General features: G+C 40.3%; 1 protein-coding gene across 10 annotated transcripts in view; it reads left to right on the top strand.

Annotated features, from left to right (window-relative positions):
- Positions 1-23098, top strand: part of DOCK10 (dedicator of cytokinesis 10) — a 271344-nt gene that overhangs the window by 48244 nt on the left and 200002 nt on the right. For 4 of the 10 annotated variants that reach the window (XM_077155284.1, XM_077155294.1, XM_077155291.1 and 1 more), the window contains exon 1: positions 4923-9854. The exons of 3 other annotated variants lie outside the window; for them this stretch is intronic. In XM_077155284.1, the coding sequence (XP_077011399.1) occupies positions 9693-9854 (162 nt within the window). In that variant the 5' untranslated portion in view covers positions 4923-9692. Of the gene's footprint in view, positions 1-4922; positions 9855-23098 lie in introns of those variants that run through there. 3 more of the 10 variants (XM_077155289.1, XM_077155287.1, XM_077155295.1) reach the window with 1 other exon arrangement.

The raw sequence follows: 23098 nt of genomic DNA, 5'->3' as shown, positions 1-23098 counted from the left end.
GGGCCAGTGCTCTGAGTCCTGGCAAAGAATGTAAAGTTGAGATTTCTCAGGTGTGGATATCATCCTTTTCATCTTTTGAATTGATTTGGAAAGAACATTAGTAAATGATTTACAAGACTGCCATTTTCATGTTTGTTTAGCAATTCGTGATTGTTGCAAACTAGATTTAACTTGGAACATTTAGGATGTGGGTGGTTCGTTCTTGCCACAATACAAAGGGAAAAAATGAACATAGAAAATAACATAGAACAAGTAGTGCAAGTACAGTCAATAGCTCATTTATCCAGCATCATCCAGGAATGTTTTCCACAGAGCTCACTTTTGAAGATAACATAATTGTCCCCACTGAATCACCAAACTTTTGAAAATTAATAGCAGTCATTGCCGGAAATTTTATCTAGAGTGTTTCACAGATTCCTCCTCCTCCTTGAACCATGACCATTGAACATCATCTGACTTTCCTTAATGCATCAGTGTCATCATTGTGAATGCTCAGCTTCGTACTGGGCTAGATCACTGTGCAATTCATGTTGTTTCCAATGTTTATGACTCCCAACATGGACCAGTCCCAGATACTGTGGCTATTGATTTCTTCTATCTCTGTGTTTTTGTCAGATTACCTGTCACCTGTCCCTTCCTTTTATGAGTGGCTCATATGGTTAAGTTTGCCCGACCCAGCCCTGGACTCTGTGCCCAGTGGCTCATGAAGGGAAGCCAATGGCACTTCCTGCCTCACTTTGCCCTTGACCTTGCCATGTCATTCTACTGCTGAGGTCCTCTCTTTGGTTCGAGTTGCTGTTCACGTGACTCTCTTTGCTTTCCCCCTTTGTTTGCAGGCTGTTACCTGCCCTATTGGACCCTTACTCAGAATAATATTCGTCATAACAGTAATAGTCATTTTAATAATAGTAACCAAAGGATGATAATGTCTACCATTTGTGAAAATGCTTTAAATAGTGTCTTTATTGTAACAGCTACACAAAGAGGTAATCTTAGTCCCTTTGTACAATGAGGAAAACAGGTCTCAGAGAATTAAAATGACACTGGCAAGGACATGTGGCTTGGCTTCAGACTCAGGTCTCCTCAGCTCCAAAGCCCACCTACATTACTCTGAATCACCTCTGTGACCCAGGCTGAAATTTGTAACTATGGACCCTCTGTCCTGCCCCAGATACATGGACTCCAGCCCCATTTTGGCTGGTCTTACTGCTGGGTCCACCACAGCCCATTGAAGAAGCAGCCAGCAGCTGATGTAGCCCTGTCTTCAGCAGGGCAGCCCTCCAGGTCTCCTTATTCCCGCTGGGCTGGGCTAGGCCAGAATTGGGGCATAGGCCTACTTTCCATCAAAGTCCATTGCAAACTGAGCTCAACCAAGCTCATTAGGTTCCTGCAGATTGTCACGGTGAAGGTACGAGGCGCTCTTCTCCAAGCAGCTCCATCTGGCTCTGCAGAAGTTGTTTCTGTTACTTCGCAGCACTTGGCTGTGATCAGAGTAGTTGAGGTTGCAAAATGAGTGATCTCCATATAAGTGAGGTATTATTATATTATTTCAAATATGTTTACTCATGGAAAAGGGCTGGGAGGGAATTACATAACTTGACTCATGTTACTACAGGAGCTGATTTCAAAGCATGAAGGAGGCATGCCCAATGCCCAATGCTTCCAGCCCTCCATTACCCAGGGAACGTTATGTGTCTCTGGGTGAGGAAGTGTCAGGAGATAAAACACCATGGTGGGGTGGGGACGCGAGGATAAAGGGAAGGAGGAGAAAACATGCAATGTCCAAAAGTCCCTAGATCTTTGCTTTTTTAGCAATAACTGACATTTACTGAATTCTTGCCAGGTGTCTGGTATTATGCCAAGCATTTGGCACAGATATGAGATGCTTACATGTACTTAGTCATTAAAATGTGAGGGGTACTGAGCTTAAAATTTCACTCAAAGTCACAAAGGTAGTGTTTCAGTATGCTAAAGCTGCCAGAATGCAATATACCAGAAATTGATTGGTTTTTTTCTTTTTTTCTTTTTCTTTTTGTGTGGGCAGGCTCTGGGAATTGAACCAGGGTCTCTGGCATGGCAGGTGAGAATTCTGTCACTGAGCCACCATTGCACCACTCTGGGTTGACTTTTACAAAGGGAATTTGTTGGGTTAGAAAGTTACAGTTCTAAGGCCATGAAAATGTCCAAATTAAGGCATCAAGATACCTTCTGTAAGGAAAGGCTGCAGGCATCTGGGGATCCTTTGTCACATGGGAAGGCACATGGTGATGTCTGCTGGTCCTTCTCTCCAAAATGTCTCTGGGCTTCTGTGGGTTTTTTTTTTTTTTTGGCATGGGCAGGCACCAGGAATCAAACCCGGGTCTCTGGCATAGCAGGCAAGAATTTTGCCATTGAGCCACTGTCGCACTGCCCTTCTGTGGATCTTTGCTTGTTCTCCCAGGGCATTTCTGTCTAAGCTCTCTCTCTCCATGAGCTCTTTTAAAGGACTCCAGTAAAGGATTAAGAACCATCTTGAATGAGCTGGATCACAGCTCCTTGGAAGTAACCTAAGCCAAAGATCCCACCCACAATAGGTTTGCGCCCACATGGATGGATTAAAAGAACATAGGTTTTTGGGGGGGTGCATAACAGCTTCAAACTAGCACAGGTAGTAAGAGGCTCGACAGTACTTCAACTTTGGCAGCCTGCTTTCTGAGATTGCATTACTTCTACACTCTACTACCTTCTATTAAGAATGAAAAAGAGTTATTAAGAGCTGATAAAAGTTCAGTCAAACACAGAAGCCTGAAAAATGTAAGGGATGATATTAAAGGAGCATTAAATTATCCATGCACATGCAAGCTGATGATGAGGGAAGCTGCCTTAGAGACTGAGTGAAGGATAATTTTCTGATGTATCTAAATACCAACAGAAGAATAATCTGCTTTTGAGCTGTACTGATGCCAAAGGCAGGAAAAGGAAGATAAAGGAGGGCTTGGCAACACACCTGGATTTTTATAGTGAAAGAATAATGTTTCCACAATGACTAAATGTATAATTCAATAAATGTCAGCACTAGGAAAGACACCTATAAAGAGGAGGCCACTATAATTAAGTGAGACCAAAGATTGAGAAACTGAGGGAAAAGAACTCCTCAAGTCACAGACGTGGAAAGTAGAGGTCATGGGTTAGGATCCACAAAGACTTAAATCCAAGTTCTTTGAGTTAGAAGAAGCACTAGGCCAGGCAAAGACACAGCTGATAAAGGGTACATGGGCCTCAGGGACAGCCACTTTACTCTGCCCTGTTTTCTGCTTTTTAGCTAAGAAGGCACTGATTAACTCCCTCATAGCCAGTTATTTTTGGTTACACCTGAGGGGATTTACTAATCCCTGGTCCAGAAAGTGGACAAATCCTGTGATCACTCAGGTTGAGGTTAAATCCCCAGTCATCTTTCCTCTAGGGAGATTCACCTCCTTTGGGCCACTCATGTTTGGGAACAATTGCTGAGCTTCTGGAATATTTACGGTGAAGCCCAACAGGATTAAGAACTTTGTTATTATATAATTTTATTATGCATCGATTGATCGATTTCACACATCTTGACTGAGCGCCTCTGTAAAGGCTGAGCTTCACTTAAATAAGTAGACACAGGCTGCCTCCACCTGCCTTGGTCTCCAGGCACTTTCCCATCACACAGCTGTGCATAGAATAGCGCTGATGATGGAAAGGAAGGGGCAGCAGTGACTGTGAGGCAGTTGCCCTCCTACCAGCTTTGTGGTCACCTTGTTGCATCCCCACACTGGCCCATTCCCCTCTGCAGCAGCGAAGTGCCCAAGCTGTAAACATACTCTCTGGTAAGTCTTCAACTAATTCAAGAGGGAGCATCAGAGGACCTTCCTCTCTGAGCAGAGCTTCAGCCACGTCCAGGCCCAAGAAGTGTCCTGGGGTGACTGCCTAGTTCTGGGTGGGCCAAAGTAGCCTCTTGTGTGAGGGTATTTGGGTGGTAACCAACATCTTATATCTCTATGTTCCAAATGTATGCATATGCATATGCTTTCACAACCAATTTGAATAGTTGAGTCGTTTCTGCCAGTGAACACATCAAGCTACAAAGACAAAACATTTTTTAAACTTATCTTATGAGCAAACTCATTATATTTAGAAATGTCTAAAATTCCCATCAAAATGCAATTTAAATCACCCCAAAACAATCTGCCTTCTGGAACTGCCACCCAAGGAAGCATCACAAATTTCCTGAGAGGGACATACCAGCTCGCAAAGGGGATTCTGTATGGTTGCCTCACTGTAGTCTGTCACCTGCCAAGCATTTTTGGTATAAAGCTATCTTTGAAAGATATAAGGTTTCCACGGCACAGATTTGACGCTCTGAATTGGTTAAAAGCTTGGATTCTGGAACCAGGCTTCATTAATTCAATATTGGCTGTGCCACTTACAGATATAATATGAACAGCTCACTTAACTTCTCTGTGCTTCAGTTTCCTCAGCTGTAAAATGGGGATGATAATAGCATGACCTCTAGAGTGTTTAAATGAATTAATATATAAATATTAATTAGAACTATGCCTGGTACACAGTGCTAAGGGCTTGCTATATCATTATTTTTATTAATATTATCATTATTATGCCTTGAGCACCCACTCTGTTGTGGGCGCAGGGTATATCGTCAACAATATGAGCACAAACCTGCCTCTTACAGCAGAGGGAAGACAGAAAACTTAGAAGTTAAACAATCAGAATGCAGTTATAACTCGTCTAAGTGTTAGAAGGAAACCCACAGGGTGCAGTGACAGGGGCCAAGGCTGAGGGCTGTGAGGTAGGCCTGGCTGGAGAGGCTTCTTGGGGGGGAGCAGCCCCAGGTCCTGCTGAGCCTGGGAGGCAGTGTGGGGAGGGGCGGGGAGGGCCGGGGAGGGCCCTGCCTCCACTGCAACCATTAGCAGGAAACAAGCGTCACACTTGTTTCCTGAAAGGTTTTTATGTGCCAGGCTCTACACTTGTCTTTTCAGTTCCTCTCCTCCTTCCAGCAGGTGTAAATGATCCCCCCTGCCCATTTTATAGCAGATGCTAGAGTGGCTCAGCTAGGTTGCGTGACTTCCTCAAGATCACACAGCTTGCCTGTGGCAGAGCCCGGATGGTAGCCCAAGTCTGTCTAACTCGGCAGCTCACGTGAGCTTTTCCACTGCCGTTCTGCTAGCCCGTTCTCCCCCCGTGCTCCCACCGGGACAAAGATCAATATGTCCTCACAAGTTTTTTAAATAAATTCACCAAAATATAGGGAAGGAACTGCTTAGTTTGGTCGGGCCGCCGCATCTGCCTTCTGGCTGTGGGCTCAGGAAGGTGGAGGGCAGTGGAGTCGCGGGCTGCTCTTGGGCATAAGAAATAGTTTCTGTGTATCAACATGTACGGTGACGGGATGTGTGAGCCAGGCGGGCAGGGGGTCTACACACGCGCCCCTACCCCCCGACAGGCTAATGCTGAAGTAATAGGGGCATACCTGTGATGCATCAGCATCTGCAGGAGGTTTTCTAGAACTTGTCCTCCTTTAGAGAGCCATCGTCAGGTGTTCTTGTGTTCTGTCCGTGCTGGCGCTGGGGGAGCGGGTTGTCCTTTAATAACTTTCGGATACTCAGCCCCTACTTTCCATAAACTTGGCCTTCACTAGAAACAGTGACTCCCACTTCCTTTGCTTCCTCTTCCTTTTTTTAGGCTCAAAACTCAAATACTCAAAAACTCTCCCATCTGCTGAAGGAGCCTCTCCTTTCCTCATTGTTGCAATCAGTATATTCCCTTTTATACTGCTTTGTTGTCATTTCACTGGGATTTGAGAAGGAGGGAGGTAAACAGCTGTGCTTCATCCGCCCTCTTGACTGAAAGTCAGGATGGCTGGATTCCTAGTAGCGTGGGAATCATGTTGTGTTGACCAGAGAGCCTGGCCTGCAGGTGCAGCGAAAGCAAGTCCTTGGGGGACCCCCGAACTTTTGTATGCTGGGAATGGAAAGAAAGATGGGATTAGTTGAACCTGGGGAGATGGAAGCCTCTCTCTGAGGTTGCTGATGCTGTACTTGAGACGTGATGTCTGGAATCTGGTTTTGCCGGGCAAGAACTACCCTCAGAATCTCAACCTTTCCATACATTTTTCTTTACAAATAGGTCTAAGTATAAATCTCTTAGCTTCTTGAGATGGTAACCAGCGACCTACAGCACTTTTTAAATTTAAAAAAAAATTCTTTTTCCCACTGTAAAAAGCTGTCTAGATGTAGTTGTCCGGTGGCCAAAATATCTACATCTAGAAGAAAATGATTCTTAGGCCAAAAAAATGTTAAGAAAAAAAAACTACTCTAAAGCCTAAATCCATTTGTCAGGACTTATTGAAAAGAAATGAGCAGCCGACAGTCAAGTGAGTGGTTCCCTGAGATAGGAGTGACAATCCTCCTGGTATTCAGAGCTCTTTTAGAAATGTTTTTATTTCTGTTCCATTGTCTCTTTTTCCTCTTGTCTCTTTGTCCTTCTTTCACTCTCCCAAAGTCCTTATTTTTGCTCTCCACAGTTATCTTTCTCCCTCTACATGAGTAGTAGAGGCTCTACATCACCAGGCTCTACATCAATAATCTCTCCTGCCCCTCCTACCTTTCTTAGCTACACAAAAGCTACTTCATATCTACACAGTGTGGCCACCTCTGCTTTGAAATAGGAACGTTTCTTCATTCTACATGGATTCAAGAGTTCATAAATGCTGAATGAATGAATGATTGAATGACACAATATGTATATATAAAATCTAATATATAAATACATAAAATGTTTTTATCAATGCACATATAAAATTTATATATAAAAACATACACATATCTAATAACCCAAAGTTAACCAGCACTTCTGGAGAAACTTTAACCTTGCAAATTATTTGTGATATTATTTCCTTATGTTACCGGCACTCCTGGAGGAACTTTAAACTTGCAATTTATTTGTAATATTATTTCCAAATAAAACAAATACATTTTAAATAAATAAACAAATCTTGCTTCTAGCATTTGCCATTTAGTAACTTTTTAATCATGAAGTGAGACCAACTAGGGAAATAAGAAAGAGAGCAAAGGAAAGGATCCAGAAGGTATTGGTTCATAAAGCCATGCAGATTTTTTTTTTTTTTTGGCCATGCAGATTTTAATGCCTGAAGGCCAAATTAATTATTTACTTTATTAATATTTCAAATGTAAATAGCAGAGACCTGCTGAAATGTTTATGACTCCTTTTAACAAATAGTTCCCGTGTATCAGTATGTATGCTAAAATTGGGGGAATAAATGAGCCTTGTCTGTTTGAGTTGATTCTGTCTCCTCTCCCATCACTCCTACCCACACCCACCCTGCTTAATTTTCTATGTAGCATTTAGAGCTCAGAATCCAACCCCTTTTTTGCAACTTTATGGTATGTTTTTGAAATGTTGGAGGAAAATGCTGTTCCTTTATCCCCTGATTTTCATCCTTTCTGTCTCTTGTCCATTGGGTGACTGTGACGGGTTTTGAATTCCTAAGAAACTAATCCTTGGAGTATTCCTTAACTTGATGATGGAGGTTAGAGAGAGAGAACATTGAGCGTCCCTCTGCAGCTGATCAATAATGGGGTGAATTCCTCAGAGGCAAAGACAGGATCGATGAAAACAGGACTGTAATAGCTAGAAAGCATCTCATATGTTTCCCCAAAGATTTTGGCATCTGCCAAAACATCTGATCAAAAATGCACCCCAGAGGTTAGCCAGATTTAGAGAGAGGTGGCTAGGAAGGTGCCTGAGATGCAAACTGCTTCTTCTCTGCCAAGCCCATGGTGTGCGGCTGAAGGGGCCACCTTTCCAGTGGCTGGCCGGAGCTGGCTGAAATGTCTGAACATGTCCAGTCAGCGCCTCGCTACATTTAAGCTTTGTGTCATGAGCAGATGATAAGAACCTAAGGAAGGGATCGGAGGTTGAGATGCTCATGGAGTAGGGAGATGGGCAGGTCAGAGTGGGCGTTGGCATACGGGGGCTTGGAGAAGCCATCATATTTGAAAAGACACATTCATAAACATGTGGGCCCACTATGTGCTGGTAGACGCCATTTAAATAGAAATTCAGTACACACAAACCAGACAAGCCAAACTGTAACCTCTCTTCAGTAAATGTCCTAGTTGTTTGGAGGAAAAAATAGTACAGATTACTATCTGGATACTCTGACAAAGGTCCGGAAGAAGTTAGGGGGCTTGGCAGCACATTAGCATTTTTTTTCTTTTTCCAGTAGCCCTAAAATATGTTTGCTCAAAACAGAGAGAGATGAAAAACTCCTGGCAGCCAGTACCTCTTAAAAGAAAAATAAAAAGCATGTTTTACTTCTCTGGCAAACTCACCAGTTAAAACAATGCAATGTTAAACAGATTAGTAAGTAATTAATGCCTAATTGAGCACAGCACTAGATGCTTCTGTGAAAGCAACTTTACTGAGCTGGAGTGGCCCCACTTTATGGCAGAACAAAGCTTCTCCAAACTTCCTGCAGCACCCTATGCACCCAGGAGCCCAGAAACCAAAGAATACATTTTTCTTTGACTTTCTGAGAGTTGCGCAGGAAGGATTAGCTTGGCCAAAAGATCTTGCAATTGAATCCTATGGGAGATTTCATACTTTCCTCATTTGTAAGCAAAATCCATTTTCCGTGAGATATTTTTAGTGCAAGCATCCCCTGATGCCCTATTCTCTTACAGTATACCATTAAATCTTGAGACCATTCCAGGCAGGTCACGTGATTTCTAAGCATCTCTTCAGTTCCTTCCTAAGTGACTAGTCTCCCAGGAGTCAGGAAAAAACTAGGCTCTAAACTACCAAAAACCTCAAAGTCCTTTCTGAAGCCTTGAATTCTTACTGATAGGAGATGAAAATGCTTTACAGCTGCCTTTTCTGAGAGTTCATCTTGATAGAACTCACTAAATGACCTCAATAATAGAGATATTTTCAGCCCCACAACCGCCTATGTAAATATCAAAATGTATTAGGCTGCAAAACTGCATGTGTGGGAACACAACAACCATGCTATTGAAAGGAAATCACAGGGGAACGCTGCTCTCTCTCACGTGGGCTTGGTTAACCCCTGCATGCTTTTGAGACACGTTTTGATTGAGCAAGATGCATGTTGCAAATGAGCCAATTTCATTTCTGAAACTTAAGAACAATGAAAAGGAAAACCCCATCACTTAGTGAGGTGTCTAGCAAGAAAGATTTCCTTCAGAAAATGTTTACATTGAAAAAGAAATCATTTTCACTCTTTCTACTGCCTTGGAAACTGTCAGTGTGAAGCCAAACTTGGGTTTCATTTGAGAACGAGTGATTGATTTGCATGTCCGAATGGGAGATATATACTTATTCAGACCTCTGGAGCTAGAATCATTGTAATAAACAGGAAGCATAACATGCCCTTGAAATGAATTGAGAAATAGTCTCTGGGCAAAACGCTCCAATATTCCTGAGTGTGTTCAATTTCAGTGGCTTAAATCTTTCCCATCTCTGCATCCTAGCTATTTGGCCCTGATCAGATGATCTGAACTCAAGGAAGTGATTGGAGAGTCGGCTGGCTGCAGCTGCAATGTAGGCTGTTTTCAGGGACAAGGAGCCACTGTGTTTCAAACATAACATCAACATAGAAGTTGTTTTGTGGGCTCCAGGATGCAGCGATGGGCTGCACTGCCAGCATTGTTCTGCTCCAAGCTTTGCGCTCTGTGGTCCAGAGGAGCTGTCCACACATCTGTAGAAGGGGCCAAGAGGGACCATCCCACGAAATTCTGCCTCTGGAAAGCGAGGATGAAATGAGTAGACCCAGAACTCTCATCGTAATGGTATTGTATCCATGGAAAAGCAGCTCCCGTCGATTGAACCGTTATTAAAGAGAGGTTGCAATTTAGAGATTTGGGTGTTCGGTTGTAGCTAAAGAAATGTGTCAGCAAGAGTTTATTACTGTGCTTTACTGTTTGGGGAAAATCTTTCTAAACTAATTCTGTCATCCAAAGAGCGGATGTTCTTCCTATTTGCACTGTCCAAAAATGTGCAGTTTATCGTTCTATTGGAAATTCTCTTCTGCGAGGTGTTTTGTGTGCTGCTGTTAATTTTGATGTAGAAGGAAAGAAAAATCTTGGAGTTTGGTTTAACTTAGTGGATTTTCTTTTATAGCTCTCATTTGAAAGGGCCAAAACAGAAATTTGTAGCCAATCAAGTTGAGGTAGGTGTTTATACTTAAATCTATAATTTCCAGGCACTTGAGGTTTTTTACTTCTGATTCTGCAATGGAAATTCCTTTCCAAAATGCTTAACTTCGACATAAAGTCAGAATAATGCATTGATGATTTTGAGGAACACATTACTTTAACTATTATTATTCTTTGAAAGCTATTTCTAACCACTTACTAAATTGCATTTTGTCTGTGCTTTCAATATAATAAGCAGTGTTATGGGTCTGTTTGATCGGCAAGAATGAAACAGAGGTTAGAGTATTTCTTTACTTTAGGTTCAGGGAGAGATCTGTTTAGTCACCGAAATCTCATACTAGGATGTAGGATGTGGGCTAAAGTTTCCAAACTTGGAGAGGTATTGAAGTCTGGATGGTTTCAGCAGAATCAACTTTTTTCCCTTGTGTTTCAGTGTTCAGATATCAAGGATGTAATAAATAATGAATGAAAAATACCTGTTACCCTGAAAATTTTTAAATGAATGTCATGTGGCTTGGGCTGTGCTTTGGAGTGACAGAATTCTAAACTATAGAATTCTATGCCAACTTATTCAAAAAATCAGTGTTTGATTTTCAAGAAGCAGTACTGTTCTTGAACTATTGGGCTATGGTTATATATAAGAGGAAACACAGGATAGGAATAATCTCACACCATTTGCTCCCATAAGTTTTCAAAAATGGAATATATAAATGGTTTGAGATCGTTTAGGTCAAAGTGACCATAGGTCTCCCAGTTTAACTCTTGTTAATAACATGAGCACCATCTGTAGAAATGTGCACTGGCTCATGGCATACCAGTTATTAAAACATTCATTTTTTTTATTTCATTAATCAAACTAAAAATTTTGCAGCTAGAAATTTCTGAAAAAAAGAAAAAATCTGCATTAAATTTCAAAGTAACAGAAAAAATTTAAAATGTTTTTTAAATTTTAAAATCACATTTTAAAAGATTAGTTTGCCTAGTAAGAAATCTTATATTTTTCAAGGATCCTTTGGTTTAAACAGCACTTTATTGACATTAAATGAGGTGATGAAGAATTTACTGATGAAGAAAACAGCTGTTCAGAAAGGTTGACTATCCTGTTAACATCACACAGCTGCTCAGTGCCAGAGCCACGATTCACACTTAGGTCAGTGATTTCAAGGCCAGTGTACTTTCCACTGTGTTCACTCCCTTAAGAAATATGTATAAAGCTGATAAAAATGATTTTTTTTTAAAAAGCCTGATGGAAATCTTGGACCACTCAGAGTAAAATGTGCTTACATGTATTCACTGTGCATCTTTCAAGTTTCCTCTGTGCCACTCCAGAATTCATATATCCAATAACTATTTATGGGCCAGGCATTGTTCTAGGTACTTGGAAGCCACCAGTGAACAAAATTACCACTGCCCTTAGTTGCAAAGTTTTAAGGCAACAATAGAGTTTGCAAATGTGTTTGTGATGGAAATGCTATATTGGGTTGGTAATGCTTAAAGCACACATTTAAATCAATGACAGTATTTCCTACCTTTCAAGATGTTGGCTTGAAAACGTTTGTGTGTTTTAGAATCACCTAGGAGTTCTTGTTCATGCAAATCCTTGGGCTCCTGGCCCCAAAGAATCTTTATCAGAATAGGTGGGGTGGACCCGGGGAATATGAATTTTCAGCACCACCTGCAAGTGGTTCTGATGGAAGGAAACTTGGACTCCACCATGAAAATCATTTCTCTGGAAACTGATGATCTAAACTCTTCACCTTCTCACCTCCTTCAACCTGATGTTCTCTTTTTTGTTAACGGTTCAGTTGTCTTCCCATACTGGCTCAAAACTTGTAAATGAACTTTATTTTCGCCCTTCACCTCTCCATAGCCCACTAGTCAACAAATTTTTATTGTTAATTTTTTTGTAAGATCACAGTTTCTGGAGCCCGAAAATCTAGGTTGGAATCCCAACTTGTCACTTATCAGCTATGTGATGTGTTATTTAACTTCTCTGTGCCTCTTACCTTCATCTGTAAAATGGGGATAATGATTTCATCAACTCAGAAATGTCATGAGAGTTTAATGAAGCAGCAGGTATGTTAAGTGACTAGAACATTGCCTGGATATATTAGTAAGATGCTCAGTATGAAAATCGGGTACCGCCCTAACAGAAAATCTGGCATCTGAGAAAAGATCTGAAGGAGGTGAAAGGGCAAGCTGTGGTATTCTCTGCAGAGAACTGTCTCAGGCAGAAGGACTGGCCAAGGACACGGCCCTCAGGTGGGAAAATGCCTGGGATGTTGAGGAGCCAAGTGGAGGATAGTAGAAGGAAAGGTCAGTGAGGTAAAAGGGCCAGATCATGCTGGACTCATGGGCCATCATGAAGACTTGGGCATTTCCCAAGAATGGGAAGGGAAGCCCTGGGAGTACAGACATAGAGGTTAAGAGCAAAGGCTGTGGAGTCAAAGGGCAGGATTTGAGTGACAGCTCTGCCACTCACAAGCTATGCCATTTTGACAAGTGACCTGACCTCCCTGTGCTTTCATTCTCTTATTGATTAAACAGAGATGAACGGTACCTACCATGTAAGGTTATTGTGAGAATTCAGTAAATTAGTACTTACAAGAGCTTAAAACAGGGCTCGGTGGAGAATAAGAGAGTAACTGTAAACTCTTTCAGTTAGATGGTCTTAAGCAGGAGAGTGACAGGATCCATGGCTGCAGACAGTCAAGGGTTGAAGCAGAAAGTCTATTAGTCAGGAAGCTATTGCAATGATCCTAGCAAAAGACTTGGATGGTAGAGTTAAGGTTGGGAGAAGTGCAAGGACCCTGGATATATTTCAAAAGTAGAATCGATAGCGTTTGCTTATGAATTGAATACATAGTGTGTGCAAAAGAGGGATGACTATTCTTCTTTTTACCTGAGCCACTCATTTGTCATTCAGATGGGGGATAGTGCAGAAGTAGAAGGTTCAGCAAGAGAATCTAGGTTCTCTATCAGTTGTGTTAAACATCTGTTAGGTCTATACACAGAGACGTCAAGTAGGAAGTTGGATTTATGCATTGGAGTTCTGAGTAATGGTCCAGGGAAGAGAGATAATGCCTAGCACCATGTAAATACCACTAAATGATGGATGAATGAATGCATGATCTCTCGCGTCTAATCTTCTGTAATAGTTACAGTGTGTAAAAATACATTTGCCAGCTATTTATGTGTTGCCTCTTAACATATCTTGAGCTATTGAATTGAACTATTATTTATTTACTTTATTATTCATATGTCTTTCTTATCCCACTCGTAGATGGCAAGCTCTGCATAGGGAGGAACCAAGTCTGTCTTATGTCTCATTGGTGTCCAGAAATATTCTTTTTACAGAATAGCAACTGAATAAGTATCTGCTGATGATTTAAAATTTTTAAGCAGTTGACACTGATAGGGAAAGCTCAATTGCTAAAGCTGCTCCAATAGCCCTTGACTGAAATATCTAGGAATAAGTTAAGAATGTAGAAAACTACACAGATAAATACATGGGCTTGAACTTCGATGTCTTCTGAAGACTTTGGCACTCCTGACTTCATTAGGGAAGGTTGCCCCAAAGAGTCTCATTCCTGCAGTCCAGGTTCTGAGTTTTCTTGCAGAGATAAGCTTTGGATTGACGTGATTCTAGTTTAATGATGTAGTTCATAGTAGAGAACTTGTTAAACATCAAAATTAAGTATGTAGGTCTTTGGCATTTACAAAGCTATGTAAAACCCTTACATTTGAAAATAGTACAATGGCCTGCTATTAAAATGCAGTCATGTTAATTGGAAAAAATTAACAAAATTTTTTCAAAGCTCTGATTTCTCTATCACTCATAAATATTTGCTCTGATGAGAGATGGAACAGAAACCTTTGTATGGATTATTTTTTATACTTCGTTTATAACATATCATATTAAAGGTCTCAGACATTTTTAAATTTAATTTATATAGATCTACCATTTCTCTGGTTAATGCCTAAAGTCTTTTAGGCCATTTCACTCATCATCAACCTAGAAGTTGGCTTCTTTTTTAGGGCCTTTTTCCTCTCCAAAAGATAGAGTAACTGTCTATTCACATTAGGAAAGTGGCAGTAGACGTGACATAAGAGAAGCAAGTACTGGGTAACCTGCTCAGCTTAGCTGTATATTAGACAACCAACTCCAACACACCAGGTTTGAAGGTCTGAACTCAAAAGTGAAAATTTTCTAAAACCCATAAGCCTATGGTGCTATCTCTGGAATAGTAGAAACTGTAAATATCAAATTTGTGAATGCAAGGAATCAGGTGTTTTTAGCAACCCAAATATGCTTATCTTTAACTTTGGTCAAAGATAGAGGAAAATAATGGCCTGGACTTGTGATGAGTCAAGGGGTGAAATCTCTTCTGTGAGTCAAGGATGTACAATTATAAGAGAAATATTTCAGAGCAGGGGGAATCCAGTTACTGCCCCAAGACCTGCTTTGTAGTGGGTCTTCAGGGCTCTGAAATTGGCCTGATCCAATGCTCTGATGCAGGGTTCAACAAACTATGGCCCTCAGGTCAGATATTGCTCACAGCCTGCTTTTGTGCAGCCTGCAAATTAGGAATGATTTTCACAGTCTTGAAGTGCTGTAACACAAACCAATAACCACAAAAAATAAAAAGAAGAATATGCAACAGAGACTGTATGTGGTCTGCAAAGCCTACAGTATTTATAATTGGCCCTTAGCAGAAAGGTTTACTGACCATTGACCTGGTGAATGATGCAGGCTCAATCACAAAGGACATTTCTTTTTTAACTTTGATCTCAACAGTATGCCTAACTAAACATAACAGAACTTTAATCTTCCCCAGGTACCTTTGGTTCACCCGAGTGTCTGAGAGCTGTTGTAATTAAATATGTTTTCAAGATTTGGAGTCAGAAGACCTAGTGTCAGAAACTCTTTTTTTAATAAGAGCTAGTATGACTGGACATGTTAATTCATTTTGTAGAGTCTCTGAGTCTATTAAGTGGGGACAATTACCTGGAAGCACATGAACGACTCATATTTATGGAATTACATCATAAATTATTGAGTATTACACAATGAATCTTGTACCTCTCAATTCACATTACTGGGTATCTATCTAGGCAGCTGTGCCAATGAGAGTTCATTATCATTGGGTAACTCATTCAGCAATCTGGGGATGTGACTCACATTAGTGTTTTACTGTTTTTTGTTTCATATCCACCCTAGAAAGGAGTGTGAGTATGGTTCTAAAGGAGATGCCAGAGAGAGTGTTTTCAAGTCTCTACTTGATTGGCTTTCTGACTGCCAACAAATCTTCACATTTGGGTCTCTTCCTATAGAATAGACATAATAATCCCTCCTTCCTGGTAAAGCACTTTGAGAACTTGTTATAAGGAAGGAGGCTAAATGAAGGAAATGAATTGTTTATGAAAATAATAATTCTCTATCTTTGTGATGTTTTGTCAGGCAGGTTTCTCCAGAGAAGCAGAACCAAGAGCAGAGGTGTGTGTGTGTGTGTGTGTGTGTGTGTGTGTGTGTGTGTGTGTGTGTTATAATACACACATAAATAGATTTATTGTAATGATTTGTCTCACATGATGGAAGGGACTAGCAAGTCTGAATTTTGTAGGAAAGACCAGAGGCTGGAAATTCTAGCCTTGAAAGTCTTGAGTCCAAATTCCTTAGGCTGGAAACTCAGGAAGGAGTGGAGAGTGGGGTCTTGAGGCAGAATTTCTTCTTCCTCCAGGAACGCCCAGATCTTTTCTGTTAAGGCCTCCAACTGATTGGATGAGGCCCATCTACGTTATAGAGGGTCAGCTCCTTTACTTAAAGTCAACTGATGGTACATGCCGATCCCACCTACAAAATGGCTCCACAACAACATCTAGGACAGTGGACACCAAATAACCAAGCCAAGCTGACATATAAAATTAACTATCACAGACATCTGTTAGTTTATATGTGTGTCCTATGGATATATTGGGACCAGAGAAGGATGGATACATCACTGAAGTATGGGAACTACTTCAAAAGAAATATAATGATCTGTCCTCTTAGTCCTATAATAAATATTCTAAAGCTAATAAAACTTTATCCTCAAAGGGATTTTTAACATCATTTGCCCAATTTCATCTTTTTGAATGGATGCATGAGGAAGAAACAACTTCAAAGCTTTCTAAATCCTGAGTTAATACTGTAATTCCTTTTCGTGGGTTTGTTTTTGTTTCCTGGACTGCTTGAACAAATACCATGAAATGGTTCAGCTTCAATGACAAGAATTTATTTACTCACGATGTTGAAGCCAGGACAATGTCCTCATCACAGGATCATTAAAGTCATACTTTCGTCCCAAAGACCAGCTGCCGGTGATCTTTGGCTTATTTGTCACATGACAAGGTACCTGGCTGTGTCTGCTGGTTTCTCTCTTCTCCTCTGGGTTTTCTTGATTTCAGCTTTTTGCTTTTGTGGCTCTGACCCTCTCCCTCCCTCCCTCTCCCTCTGTATTCATTTTGTTTATAAAAACTCCAGTGATAGGATTAACACTCATCCTGAATGAGGTGGGTCACGCCTTAGCTGAAGTAGCCTCATCAGAACATCCTACTTACAATGGGTTCACACTCCTGGGGTGGATTAACTTTAAGAACATGTTTGTCTGGGATACATACAGCTTCGAACCACCACAGGGGTTGACTCTGAATATACTAAATATAAGATTCCCCTGTGAAAGGAAGCCTTTTAATGCCCTATGATTTTAAATGACTGCCAGAGGTGGGCGTAACATGAAGTTTAAAAGTAGAGAATCTTTGGCAATTATTTTTCCTTATGAATTGGTTTTGAGCTGAACCATAAAGCCACAGGAAATGGGTGAATTAATTGAATGTCCTCTCCATGAGCTTAAGAATTAATTGCATAGGATTTGAGGCTTAATAATTAGCAAATGGTGGCAAAGCTTACCAAAGAATGTCAGGCAGCATCTTGTCCAGATAATCCTGCATCTTTCAGGTTATCCAAGTTATACCAAATTAAGAAATGGGAAGGACCAGAATAAAATTTATGGAATCTAAAAGAGCTTTAAAATACAAAGCTACCACACAGAAATAGAAAAGAATAGAAAATCACAAGTGTGTTTGAGAGAGAATTGGGGTGGGGTATAGTATATGTGTGGGGGGGGATTTGTATGGGGTGCATAAATTGAACTATGTACCCCAGTTTAGAAATGTTGTTAAAATTAATTCGCATTCTTGTGGGTGTGAACCCATTGTAGATAGGATCTCTTGAAAATGTTATTTTAAGCTAAGTTGTAGCCAAACTGATTATGGTTAGGTTTTAATTCAGATTAATGGAGTTCCTTATAAACAGAAGAAATTTGGACCTAGAAAGGCTAAGCCACAGGGAGGAGCTGGAAACCAGAAATCAAAAGACCTGGTAGGGAAAGAAGAGGCCATGGCCATGGACAGGGGGTAGGGATACAAGCCAAGGAACCCAAGGATTGTCAGCAGCCAGCACCAGAATGCTAGACTTTGTGAGGAGAGTGTCACTTTGTTGACTCCTCAATTTTGGACTTCTCCTAGCCTCAAAACCGTGAGCCAATAAATCCAGATTGTTGAAGCTAACCCATTATGTGTTATTTATGAGAGCAGGAAAACCAAGATAGAGGAATCAGAATATGCAGAAGCTTAACACCACAAACAATCTGTAAATTCAACTAATATACAGGCATACCTCATTTTAGTGCATTTCACTTTATTGCACTTTGCAGATATTGAAGTTTTCACAAATTGAAAGTTTGTGGCAACCCTGTGTCGGGTGGGCAAGTCTATCCATGCTGTTTTCCCAACAGCATGTGAGCACTTTGTGTCTCTTTGCCACATTTTAATTAAGGTTTGTACATTGTGTTGTTAGACATAATGCTATTGCAGACTTAATAGCCTACAATATAGTGTAAATGTAACTTTTACATGCACTGAAAAACCAACAACTTTGGGTGGCTCAGTTTACTGCAGTTATCTCCAAAGTACGCTTGTATATGATACTGTGTTCTTACTAAATGTAAGTGTTTTGGGGGAGTTGGTGGTGTGAATATTAAAAAGATATCACCAAATAGAAATACGTAGTCATATGGTTCAAAAATATATAGACTCAGCTAAATTGCTGGTAATTAAAAGTCCCCTTAAACATAATCCAATATAGAAAAAGCCTGATATGCTTGTTTTTGTTTTGGTTTGTTTCTTTACTTTCTAGAAGAATGGGTTTTAGGTTTAACTGCAAACACCAGGCTTCAATATAATGATATCTTGTGAAAACTAAGTAATAAAACTGAGGACAAATTATGTATTTTAGGAAACCAAATTTAAACACAGTATTTCTGTCATATTTCAACAAGTTTCCTCTGGGTTGTTGCTTTATTCTCTCAGATTTTGTTTTCATGGGGCTGTTTTACTTAGATAGGGCCTAAAGCTTAGGGATTTTTTAAAGTAATTACCCATAATGTACTTTATTCTCCTTGAATGTATGTTATTTTTTAATGCCCTGTCCACTGAATTAAATAGGTATCACATGGATCGGTCATGGTTAGATTGTCCAAACCTCAGAAATTCTGTAGATAAAGGACAGACAACTGTACCTCATACTGGACAGACACAGATGACAGCAATCAGCTGCTACTCTGTTCTAGGTTGCTTACAGTTTGGTGAAGGAGGCTGATGGGAACCAAGTGTAAAATTGTAATCATGATAAGTGCTTCAAAAGACTGTTTCCTGTGAGAATCAGACCTAATCAAAGCAGTCAGGGAAGGCTTCGTGTAGGGAAGCGGAGTTGAGCTGAGACCTGTAGAATGAATGGGAGCTAAAAAGAAGAGATTCTCCAAACCGAAAGACCACATGAGAAAATGCCATGTGTCAATTCTGCCTTTTATTGTGTGGCCATTGGTAAAGAGCCAGAGTGGGTAGGAGGAAGTGGTCTGAATCCCCCCCAAACACTTGACTCCTGTATGATCTGTGGGTCAGTATTTAAATTCTCTGTGCCTTGGTATTCCTGTCTGCAAAATAGGAAACATAAGAGTACTCAACTATATTACTTTCCTATCGCTGCTATAACAGATTATCACAAACTTGGTGACTTTAAACAACACACATTTATTTTATTACTTAAGTCTGAAATGGGTCTCAATGGACTAAAACCAAGGCGTATTAGTTTGTTAATTGCTGTTGAAATGCAATATACCAGAAATGGAATAGCTTTTAAAAAGTGAATTTATTAAGTTACAAGTTTAAATAATAGTTCTAAGGCCATAAAAATGTCCAAACTAAGGCAGCCAGAGAAAAATACCTTCTAATCAAAAAGTCACACCCACAGTTAGGTGTGTCACATCTCGATGGAAACAATCCAATCAAAAATTTCCACCCCACAATATTGAATCAGGATTAAAAGAAACATGGCTGCCCCCACAGGACTGGATCAGGAAAAAGGGCATGGTTTTCCTGGGGAACATAATAGCTTCAAACTGGCACAAAGTCCCCTACTTGTATTCACTCATTGAAGCCTTCTAAAACCTCTAAGAGATAACATAGTAGGCAGGATAATGACCCCTCAAAAATGTCCATGTCCTAATTTCTGGAACCTGGGAATATGTTCTTATATTTCAAGAGAGAATGAAGATGAAGCTAAGCTTGGGCTGACTGTGAGATGAGGATATTATTCCAGGTCATACAGTTTGGCCCAATGCAATCACAAGGTCCTTATAAGTGAAGGAGGGAGGCAGGAGAATGAGGGGTCAGAATCAGGGAGAAGTTTGAAGGGGTTGCGCTCCTGGCTTTGAAGATGGAAAAGGGCTATGAGCCAAGGAATGCAGGAAATTTCTAGAAGCTGGAATGCATAAAGAAACAGATTCTGCCCTAGAGCCTCCAGAAGGAACCAGCCCTTCTGATACCTTGGGTGCTGTTTTGAAAGTGTTGTATATCCAGGAAAAGCCATGCCCTTTAATCCTGATTTAATATTGTAGGGTGGGAACCTTTGATTAGATTGTTTACATGGAGATTGGCTCACTCGGTTGTGGGTGTGACCTTTGCTTAGATTACTCCATGGAGATGTGACACTCCCAATCGTGGGTGTGGCCTTTTGATTAGATGGAGATGTGACTCTGCCCATTCAAAGTGTGTCTTGATTAGTTTACTGAAGTCCTTTAAAAGGGAAAAAGCCTTGGAGTTTCTTCAGAGCTGACAGAAACACAGACATTTGGAGATGGTTGGAAGGCCACCAGAGAGAGCAGACACCTAGACATGGATGTTTGGACATGCAAAGCCCAGCAGACATCACCATGTGCCTTCCCATGAGACGCTAAGCAAGCCAGAACCCAGAGTTGTGTCCTGGAGGAGCTAAGTGAAGGCCCTCAGATGCTTAGAGAGGAAACCACTGACATCAGAAGCTGGAAGTAACTGAACCAGGAGCAAGGACCAGCTGACACCAGCCACAGGCCTTTCTTTCCATGTGAGGGCCATCAGCCTTTCTTGAGTCTAGGTGTCTCTCTGGATGCCTTTGTTTGGACATTTCTATGACCTTAGAACTATAAACCTGTAAATTAAATAAATTCCCTTTTTAAAAGCCATTCCATTTCTCATATATTGCATTCTGACAGCATTTAGCGAACTAATACAGACCTATAACAAGTGCCTGTCACTTAGGGCTCACTAAATTTTAACCATTATTATTACTTTATTTGCCTTGTGGAAACTAAGTTCACAAATTTAATTGACTTTAAAGGAATATTTTAGAAAAAGAATTGAACTGCTCAAAGAAAACATAATTCCTACTTCAAAGAATGTGGGAAATGGAAATTCAAGGTTAGCTTATTTACCGGAGCACTGTAATACTTATTGAATAGATTATTCACGCAAGAAAATTATTCAAACATTACTTATGTTTGAGTTTCTCTTCTTAGCTATGCACTAATTGTTACTCTTCTGAAATGTAAGCTTTGGTTTCTTCTTGTTTTCTTTCCTTTCTTTATTAAAGGAATTTTGTAAAGCAGCACGCATTTTAACTTCTATAGGGACAATGAAACTTTTAACTTGGAGATGAAGAATAGACTGTCTTATTTGACATTTTTTAAGATTTTCATTATTCTGGTGTGAGTAGGCTTTTATTACAAATGTGCAACAGTTTTTAATTAAGAAACAGTTCAAATTTACAGAATTTCATTTGTTCTAAAAATACATAATAAAAGGCTTTATGAATGAGTGAATGAATGAATGAATGTAAATCATATCTTAAGGATCATAATGATAGAAAGTAGGAATCTGTGAGGTGAAAAGAAAATATGGATTTGTCTGCTAAATTTTCATTAACAGAGACAGAGCACCCACTGAAATCAGTGGCCTTCCTTGCTCTCATGTAGTTTACCCACTGATTCAGTAACCCACAGAATAGCTTCACATTTATGCTTTATAAGCTGGAGAAAGTAGAGCTAGAAATAATGTCCAAATAATAATAGCTCTTTATTGAGCACTTACAGCTGTTTGCAAGAACATTGCACAATTGTTTTTTCTATTACCACAACAACCACTGTAGGAAACTGTTATTATTCCCATATAATTGAGGAAGAAATTAAAGCATGCAGAGAAGCTCTGTCCATTAGAAATATAATGTGAGCCATATATGTAGCCATTTTATTTTCTAGGAGCTACATTTAAATAAGTAAAAATGATAGCTTCACCTGTTATGTACCCCAGGAAATCCATGTTCTTCTAATCCAATCTTATGGGAGCAGACCTACTGTTGAGTGGGACCACTTAATTAGGTTGTCTCCATGGAGATGTGACTCTGACCGTTCAAGATGGGTCTTAATCCTTTCCTGGAGTCCTTTATTAGAGACAGCTCAGAAACAACACAGAGAGCAGACAGATTAAATCAAGACATGGATGTTTAGAGAAGCTAAACTAAGAGATGAATACCAGAGCCTGCCCCAGAGTAGCTAAGTTAGGACCCACAGGCATTTAGAGAGAAAGCCACTGGAATCAGAAGCTGAAACCAGGAGCTGGGAGAGAAGGACAGCAGATGTCACCATGTGTTTTCCCATGTGACAAACAAATTCCAAACGCAATCAGTCTTTCTTCAGAGTCAAGGTGTCTTTCTCTGAATGCCTTATTTCAGACATTTTCATGGCCTTAAGACCATAAATTTATAACCTAACAATGCCCTTTGAAAAAGCCATTCCACTTCTGGTATATTGCATTCCAGCAGCTTCAGCAAACTGAAAGGCTAATTTTGATAATATATTTTATTTAATCCAGTATACATAGAGTATTATTATTATGACATGTAAAAAACACAAAAATCCCTCAAAACACTACAGAGCTGTGTGGCAGGCAACGCTGCACAACTTTATCAGTGTATACCCTTTTGCTTTCCCATGAGGGTTTTTTATTGTTTTTACTAAAGCAAAAATAAAAACAGATCATTCAATTTTTTTAGAACAAGTAAGAAGGGGAAAGTGAGAGAATTTACGTTTTTCTCCTGTCCCTAAAAACTCTCCTAAAGTGGATCAATGTCGTCTCTATCAATTTGGCAAATGAGCTCCCAAAAAAAGGCTACCCAGGCTAGAGATGGAGTCACCAGCAATCCCAGCGTGCCCCTTAGCTGGTCAGTACCTGCCACCTTCCGTGAAGCCCAGACACAGCCCATCTCTCCCTCTCCAACCACTGCCCCTCCTCTCCTGCAGCCTGGGTACGCCTACCTCCCCCACCCTACATACTGCCCCTTCCTGCCTCTGTGGTCTCAGGTCTGGAATATCTGACAGTAGCATCCTTCTCCTTAGTGTCCAACATTGAAAGCTGTTTGTTAGTTTTCTTAAAATTTCAGAGTTTAAAATACGGATTAATATAGAATA

The sequence above is a fragment of the Tamandua tetradactyla genome, chromosome 3, assembly GCF_023851605.1.
Source record: "Tamandua tetradactyla isolate mTamTet1 chromosome 3, mTamTet1.pri, whole genome shotgun sequence".
Lineage (NCBI taxonomy): Eukaryota > Metazoa > Chordata > Mammalia > Pilosa > Myrmecophagidae > Tamandua > Tamandua tetradactyla.
Note: the sequence above shows the minus strand (reverse complement) of the source record. Positions and strands in the feature narration are given on the sequence as shown.